Genomic DNA, 8,393 nt, shown 5'->3' with positions numbered 1-8,393 from the left:
CCAGGGAGCAGAAACACTGCTCAATCCCTGGTGGGTCTAAGCACACAGGGGACACGGTGACATGCTTTTGGGCCACCAGCACCGGGGGCTGCTCGGTGCCCTGGGCCATGTGGAGGGACATGGGTGACAGCGGGGGGACACAAACACACACACGAGGTGTTTCCATGAGGATGCTGGGGCGTGGACAGGGACACGGGCTCTGGGGCGGCGCACGGCCCCGAGCGGGTGACAGGCGGTGACAACATGGCCGCCACCGGCGGACTACAACTCCCAGCAGGCAGCGCGCGGGAGGAGTGCAAGGGCCCGCGCCGGAAAGGGCGTGGCACGTGACGGAAGAGGAGCGGCGCGGTGCTGTGGCAACGGCGGCGGCCGGCATGGCTAAACAGTACGACATGGTGGAGTGTCCCTTCTGCGATGAGGTCTCCAAGTACGAGAAGCTCGCCAAGATCGGGCAGGGTACTTTCGGGTGAGTGTCTTGCCGGCCCCGGCCCTCCCCGCACCCGGCCCTGGCCCTCCCCGGCCCGCACCGGGCCTACTCCGCCCTCGGGCCTGCTGCCCGGGCCCGCCCGCCACAGGCCTGCGTGCCTCTTCCTTGGGTGTCTTTTCCCCTCTGGTCCCAGGGAACTAACCTTGCCCCTGAGCGCTCTCTTTGCCACCCCGAGGCCCTGCTCTGTCCCAGGCGCTGGCCAAGGAGGGTTTACCCTGGAAACAGTTGGGGCGGGGACGTGTAACTTTGCCCAAAATGTGCAACTTTGCCTAAATGGGGCTGTGGGATCTCTGGGTTGGCACAGCCGGTTCTGAGGGCTTTTGGTCCAAAGGGGACATGTCTGGGCAGGTTAGTGGCACAGCACAGAGCCGTGTGTGGCTCTAGCGCATCTTGTTTGGTCTTTTATCTGGTTGGGAGCACCTAGCTCCTTCCCTTTTTCCTTGTGCTGCTCACAGATTTCTTTCTGTTTTTACAGGGAAGTTTTCAAAGCTAAACATCGTCAGACAGGCAAGAAAGTAGCTCTGAAGAAAGTGTTGATGGAAAATGAGAAGGAGGGGGTAAGTGTGGGAGCGTGGCTGGGTTGTGTTTGGGAAAGCTTGGATTGGGGGTCTTTGTAGGTGAAAGCTAATCTTTGGAACGTGGATTGGATTAACCCCAGCTGGCAACTAGGACCATGCAAACACTCACTCTCTCCCCCAGTTGTGATGGGGGAGAGAATTGGAAGAGTAAAAGTGAGGAAAAACTCGTGGGTTGAGATAAAGGCAGTTTAATAGGTAGAGCAAAAGCTGTGCACATAAGCAAAGCAAAACAAGGAATCTATTCCCTGCTTCCCATGGGCAGGCAGGTGTTCAGCCATCTCCAGGAAAGCAGGTTCCATCACACGTAACAGTTACTTGGGAAGACAAATGCCGTAACTCCAAATGTCCCTTGCTTCCTTCTTCTTCCCCCAGCTTTATGTGCTGAGCATGACATCTCATGGTATGGAATATCCCTTTTGGTCAGTTGGGGTCGGCTGTCCTGGCGGTGTCTCCTCCTGACTTTTTATGCCCCCCCCCGCCCCGTCCTCACTGTCGGGGTGGTGAGAGAAGCAGAAAAGGCCTTGACTGCCCAGCAACAACCAAAACCACCACCATCAACACCATTTCTCATCCCAGATCCAAAACATAGCACTATACCAGCTGCTAGTAAGAAAGTCAACTCTATCCCAACTGAAACCGTGACAGGATGGCAGGGATGCGTTTTCACTTTGTTCTTTAGCAATATTTACTGCTATAACGTGCCAGATCTTGAACCTGTAAGGGTGTGGACAGGCTCCCAGCCCTGTGGCCTTTTTCCTTTCCTACTGATACTGTGATAATGTTGGGTCTTGTACCCTGCCAAAGTACAGGTTGCCCTGCCTGTTGTCACCTTCTTGGCTGCAAAGGCACATGGCAGCAGTGTGGTGCAGTGGCTGTGTGGTGACAGGGCTGTGTGGGCATGGCAGCTGTGAGGTGACACTGCCCACGCCTGGGAGGTGACACTGCTCATGTGTTCCTCCTCCTGTGCAAAACCCAGTCGCTCCCAGCTCAGGGCTCCACACTGGCTGTCGTTTGTGGAGGAAATGGCTAGTGTGTGAAAGGCATGTGCTCAGGGGTGTGCAGAGGTGGGGCAAGCTGGGGAGAGAGTTAACAGCAGAAAGAGCACAGGCAGCAGTTGGGGAGGCTGCTCTGCAGCTCGAGTTGGGCTGTACTATGTCCTGTTGGGAACTTGCAAGGAGAGGAGGGAGAGGTGTCGGCGTGCTGCTCTCAGCACCACACAAACACCTCTGTCTCGTGGCAGAATCCCTCTCACTAATGGTGGCCTGACGGTGAGGAAATTTTGGCAATCCTGGTGTTGGTGGTATGTTTTAAAGCTTTGTTTGCCCTACGTTGACTTGTCACGGTGCTGCTTTAGCAGGTCCCCTGCCAGGCTGCCGTGATCACCTCTCTCCTGTTCTCTAGGCAGGGGTGGCCTTGTCTCCTGCACCCTTAATCCCTGTCCTTTCTTTCTCCTTTCCAGTTTCCCATCACAGCCTTGCGAGAGATTAAAATCCTCCAGCTGCTCAAACATGAGAACGTGGTGAACCTCATAGAAATCTGCAGGACCAAAGGTAGCTTGCGGGGGGGTCTCCCTTGCACTGGCTGTCAGCTTTTTTTTTTTTTTTTTTTCATCCCTTCTTCGCCACTGAGCAGGCTGGTGGTTTGTGGTGGGAGCAGGGTCCTCTAGCTGCGCACGGGCCTTTGTTCCTGCCTGTGATGTGAGGAGCTGGGACGCTTATCTTGGAAAACGGTTTCTAAATGAGTTAGGACGTTGCTGCAGTTTAGCTGGAAAAAGCTGTTGTCAGTCCTGCCGGGATATGTCCGTGCCGTGGTGGTGAATGCTGCCTGTGCTGAGAAACTCCCATCTGAGAGGCTTTAAATAAACCAGCGCCAGAGAGACTTTGAAGCAGAGGGTTCTCAGCCTGGAGCTGATCTCGTGGCTGCGTGTGGCCAGTTCCCTGTCAGGAGCTGGAGTCATCCCTCTCAGTTGGCTTTTGACAGTTTGTGGCAGCTCCGAGCTGGTGACACAGCTCCAGCTGGAGACTCACTCGGTGTCTCTGTGGGTGACATTAACCGCTCGTGCTGTGAGGGCTGGGACTCCACATGGGGCGGTTCTGAGCTGCGCTTCCACCTCTGCTGCGTGACTGGCCTGGATCCATTTCCAGTGGAATTGCTTTACAACATTTGCTAGTTTTTATATATCATTCTCTTATAGGGATTTGTACTGGAAAAATACCTTTGAAAGTGACAGCTGATGTTAATGCCTGTCATTCTCTGGTCAGTCATTTCAGTTAAATAAAAACGAAAGTGGCAGGTATCTGGTGATGTTTTTTAAAAAAGTCCAGTCATTGGACCTGGGACTGGGAACTTGAAGTTACTCCAGTACTCCATTGCGTGTAAATTATTGTCTGAACAGGTAGGAGTAAAAACACCACCAACAAGTTAATTTTTAATTCATTGTGTGATAAAATGAGTTGTGATGATTGCGTGTCTGGCATACCTAAGGTAAATATTTTTGTAGACATGGCAGTTGTTTGTGTTTTGTTTGAATTCCAGTCTTCACCCAAATCTACCTTGACCTCAGTTTCCAGTAAAGTAGAAACGTTGCATTTGCTGTTCTCAAACTTTAAGCTTTTCTCTCTTTTTACACTGGAAAGCTGCGGTCGGGGCCATATCCGTGTAAGGAACTGCAAACCCGTCCCAGCAGGCACCCTCCTGCCTGGTAGAGGAGAGCAGTGCGTTTCCATGGGGGCTGAGCTTAGCCATCATTTTTCGGTTGGAGTTGCTGATCAGCAGGTTTAGCTGATTACAGCTGATAAAAATCAGCCTTTCTTTTTAATAATGATTTGCATGTGTGCTCTAGGAACAAGATTGATATCGATTGCTTCATTTGAGGTTTCCTGTTACTGACTTTACATTGCAATTGACGTTTTAAATCGCTTTGATTCAGATCCAGTCCATTTTGGTAGATGCTATTTGAAGTTGCAGAAAACCTTACTTTCTAATGTTATAATGGACGGATTTTCTCTGTTCCTGCATTTTTTCCTGGGGGTGTCTTTGTGGGTGCCTCCTCTATCGCTGATGCAATCAGTGATAGGTGCTAGGCTGGCAGCCAGTGGTGTGGGCACCTGCCAGCCACAGCCTGCAGGGAAGGAAACCTCACAGCCGTTACGTGCACAGAACAACACGAGATGAAGCTTTCAAAGATTTTTATGCCCTTTCCTTGCCTGTCTGATGACATTGACTACTCCAATCCTCATCCCCTGTTTTCCTGTTGCTAGTTGTGCCATCTTAGTGCCTCTTCACGAAGGATCTTGAGGCCTGGAGGGTGTCTCTGGTTCTCTGTGTTTCCTGTGCCCTGAGGTTTTGCCTAGCGAGCATTGTATGAGCAGTGGGGTGGCTGGAGGTCAGGAGGAGCTGTGACGGGGCTAAGGGTCCCTTGCTGACAGTCTCTCCTTGCTTCTCCCATAGCCTCTCCATACAACCGCTGCAAGGGCAGTATCTACCTCGTGTTTGACTTCTGTGAGCACGACCTGGCTGGCCTTCTCAGCAATGCCCACGTCAAGTTCACGCTCTCAGAGATCAAGAAAGTTATGCAGATGCTATTGAATGGACTTTACTACATCCACAGGAACAAGGTAACAGGCCAGATCCATGCTGTGCCCTGAGGTCACCCTGCCCTCTGGCCTTGCAAGAAGCCAAGGTGTCTTAGTACAGGCTGGAGGGAACTTCTTCCTCATCCTCCACCTCTGGAGTCTGAGTGTCCTGCTGGCACCAGGCTCCCAAGGAGGGTACCTTAATGACTTATTTTGATGTCTGTCCTCGTACAGATCTTGCATCGAGACATGAAAGCTGCGAATGTCCTGATCACACGGGACGGAGTGCTGAAGCTTGCGGACTTTGGGCTGGCTCGAGCTTTCAGCCTGGCTAAGAACAGCCAACCGAACCGCTACACCAACCGGGTGGTGACTCTGTGGTACCGGCCGCCAGAGCTGCTCCTAGGTAGGAGGTGATGGGCTCTGCCGGCTTCTCTGGTCTTCTCCTTCCCCCGGGTGACTAACACGGCATCTCCGTTTAGGGGAGAGGGACTACGGTCCCCCCATTGACCTGTGGGGTGGAGGCTGCATCATGGCAGAGATGTGGACCCGCAGCCCCATCATGCAGGGGAACACAGAGCAGCACCAGCTCACCCTCATCAGCCAGCTCTGTGGATCCATCACGCCGGAGGTGAGGACAAGAGCATGGGCAAAGCTGTGGAAGGGTGGGAGGAGAGCTGCAAGGTGGATGGGGTAGGCAGGGTCTGGGACCGGGCACTCCTGGAGCTCTTCCCTGCCCTGTGCGCTGGCTGCTGGTACTGGAGTGTGCCCACTCAGTGCTGGGTGAACTGAAGGAACCTCCTGCAAGTGCTATTTGCCTCCGGGGAGCCGAGTGCACAGTGGGACGCTGCAATTACCCTTGCTGCTCTATGTAAGCTACAGCTGTTGCCTTACTTGTGTTCAACCTCCTAAACACACGAGGGTGAACTTGGCCTCCCAGACCGCCTTTGGGAGGGGTGAACTGTGTCCTTGTTTTTGAGCACAGAGAGGCTGCTGGCTGCTCCGAGTGTGAAAGAACAGAACATTATGTGTAGGAGTCTGTTCTAGTCTTTGTTTGGGGGTTGTCTCTCAGATAAACAAGAAGGTTTGTTTTTTTTTTTTTGTTTTGTGTTGAGGGGTTTGTCTCAGGTGCTTTGCACTGGTCACCTTGAAAAGCCTCTTTAATTCTGGCTTCTGATTTGCAGCATCAGCTCGGCCCTGGTGGGAGCATTCAGCCCTTTCTCAGCTCCTTATTTAACGGTGGCTTGTCCTGCCCTCTTGTGGGGGATCGAGCTGAGGGATCTCTTGGCCAGGGCTGCAATCCAGGGGATGCGATGGACAGGCAGTTGTGCAGGCAGCTGCAGATGCCTCTTTTACATCCATTATATACATACATTAAAGGCGCTTTCTTTTGTATGTAAATGCCTGCTGTGCTCTCTCCCAGATCAGGGTTGAGGTAAGTGCTGGTGATTTGAGGCAGGCTTTGCTTTCTAAGGCTAAAAAAAAATACATGTGGGTTGTTATCTAGCAGTAAGTGTTGTCATTTTACCTTTCTGGATGTTGTAGCTGGCATGAGCCGTGCTCTCTAGTAGCTCTTTTGTGGGAGAGCCAACCTGGAGCATCCTGCATGCCGTTCCCACACCAGGAGGACTCTGTCCTGACTTGTCCATGTGTCTCCAGGCTTTAGTGCACTATTTAGTGCCTCCTTCACGCTGTGGGAACAAGGTCTGCTGGCTTGGAGGTTATAAAATAGCATTGTTCTCTCGGCAGACCTCGCCCTGGTTTGCTCGGGGGTGTTAGCATCAAAAATGGCTTGTCTTCTCCTCTCTGTAACTATTTCTTCCCAACCCTCCCTTCCTGCTCTTTCCCAGGTTTGGCCAAACGTGGATAAATATGAGCTGTACCAGAAGCTGGATCTCCCCAAGGGCCAGAAGCGCAAGGTGAAGGATCGCCTGAAAGCCTACGTTAAAGACCCCTATGCGCTCGACCTCATCGACAAGCTGCTGGTGCTGGATCCTGCCCAGCGGATCGATAGTGATGACGCGCTGAACCACGACTTCTTCTGGTCAGACCCCATGCCCTCGGACCTCAAAAACATGCTGTCTACCCACAACCAGTCCATGTTCGAGTACCTGGCCCCACCGCGCAGGAGGGGTGGGCACATGCCCCAGCAGCCGGCGAACCAGGGCAGGAACCCAGCTGCCACCAACCAGACTGAATTCGACAGGGTGTTTTGAGCGGGGGCTTCCCCAGCGGGGTCCTGGCTGTGCTGCTCCGCGGGTCGCATTGAGCGGGGATGTCCCGGTGAGGACTTTCTGTCTGGGAAAGGACTTTCTTCAAGGCGAAGTGCCTGCTGGCTTTAACCAAGCTCTGCCGTCTCCTCTCCTGGTGCAGCAGCTGAGCCACCGCCGAGCTGTGTGACTGGGGAGGTGACACCTGCGAGCCCGGGGTTGTTTCACCTGTGTGTCCCCCTGCAACAGTCTCTATTGATTACATTAATCTTGCGGATCGATCGTTATGGACCTGGTAATGGAGAAGGTGGCTCTGTCGGTGCTGTTGCTCTCAACAAATGGTGCTGTGACCGGCAGGACTGGGAGTTAGCTGCCCTGGACCAAACTGGGACCTGCTGGGAGGTGTCTCAGCTCTCTTGGTTGGTCATAGCTCCTGCACGGTGTATCCTTTGAACACTTGAAGCGTTGATGTGGGATGAGGCAGGTGCTTCTGAGTAATGCAGCGTTGCCCTGGGGAAGGCAGAGTCACTCCAGGCAGCGTGACTAACTCTCGCTGCAGTTTGGGCTCTAGCCTAGAAAGGGGCTTACTGGGAAAAACCAGAGGGGTTGCCGGCAGAGCTGGTTGCTCCGTACAGCCAGGATTTACAGCGGGAATCGTTGGTCTCTGCAACAGCAGTCCACGCTTTCTTCATTGCGAACTGCAATTAAGAGCCTTGTGGGACACCCCCAGCCTGCTGCCTGCTCTCCCCAGGAGTGCGGATGGGGAAGGGAGTGTCGAGCCAGGGGCAAGACCTGCTCCATCCTGCTCTCTGCAGGGATGCCACCATGGCACCTCTGTCCCGCAGCTCTTGGAGCCTAGAGCAGGACTGCTGCCTTCTCTGGGTGCTGTGACCGGCCCCGTGCGCTGCTGTGGTGTTCGCACACCTTATGCCAGAGCTTGTCGGGACCGGGAGGGAGCAGGGTCTCCTTCCCGTCCCCCTGCAGCCGAGCTGCTCGCTCAACACTTCATCTTCCATGGCTGTCAGGTGCAGCTGCCCATCTTCTCTCTCGGCCAGCCCCATGGATCCCAAGACTTTCAAACAACTAAGGTGTACCACACGCAGCGGGTGATAACCTTTGGCATTGGGTGGGTTGTCCATTAACTAAACGGATGGCAAAAGCCACCTCGGTAGCATAAGGTCTCAGGGGAGGAAGCGGTGGTGAGCGGGGCCCTTCTCAGGACAAAAAGCGAGGATGATAAAGGACACGTACAAGGTAAATCTCTCTTGGTGCAGGGCTCTGAAACAGTGTCTGGTTGGGGGGGGGGCAGGGAGGATGGGGTGACTTGCTTTCTATGGGAAAAAAATGGATTTGATTGCCAGCAATAAGCCAGATGACTTCTGCCGGTTGTGAATAAACACGATCCTGTCCCAAAAGGGCTGGTTTTACCCCATGTCACTCTTTTGCCTCAACGGAGAAAGTGGCCGAGTGCACCCTCCCTCCTCTCCCAGGACAAGGGGGTTCTTCGGGCACGGTGACTCCCCTGCCCTTGCTCCTCTGGGGG

At 53.7% G+C, this 8,393-nt stretch overlaps 1 protein-coding gene across 1 annotated transcript; it reads left to right on the top strand.

Moving 5' to 3' along the window:
• Positions 1-343: 343 nt before the first annotated feature.
• On the top strand, positions 344-8,261 carry CDK9 (cyclin dependent kinase 9). Its single transcript, XM_074161226.1, has 7 exons — positions 344-466; positions 963-1,044; positions 2,525-2,615; positions 4,516-4,682; positions 4,875-5,046; positions 5,123-5,271; positions 6,491-8,261. The coding sequence occupies exons 1-7, from the start codon at positions 375-377 to the stop codon at positions 6,854-6,856; spliced, it is 1,119 nt and encodes a 372-aa protein (XP_074017327.1). The 5' UTR covers positions 344-374; the 3' UTR covers positions 6,857-8,261.
• The last annotated feature ends 132 nt before the right edge of the window (positions 8,262-8,393 follow it).

The sequence above is a fragment of the Numenius arquata genome, chromosome 19, assembly GCF_964106895.1.
Source record: "Numenius arquata chromosome 19, bNumArq3.hap1.1, whole genome shotgun sequence".
Taxonomy (NCBI): Eukaryota; Metazoa; Chordata; class Aves; order Charadriiformes; family Scolopacidae; genus Numenius; species Numenius arquata.
This window is presented reverse-complemented; position numbering and strand designations above follow the sequence as displayed.

What these genes read in the sequence shown, in the direction of transcription:
- CDK9 (XM_074161226.1), top strand. Translation starts at nt 375, where the DNA reads ATGGCTAAACAGTACGACATGGTGGAGTGTCCCTTCTGCGATGAGGTC. An exon ending in ATCGGGCAGGGTACTTTCGG is followed by an intron (nt 467 to 962) that starts GTGAGTGTCTTG and finishes CTGTTTTTACAG; the next exon opens with GGAAGTTTTCAAAGCTAAAC. An exon ending in TGGAAAATGAGAAGGAGGGG is followed by an intron (nt 1,045 to 2,524) that starts GTAAGTGTGGGA and finishes TCTCCTTTCCAG; the next exon opens with TTTCCCATCACAGCCTTGCG.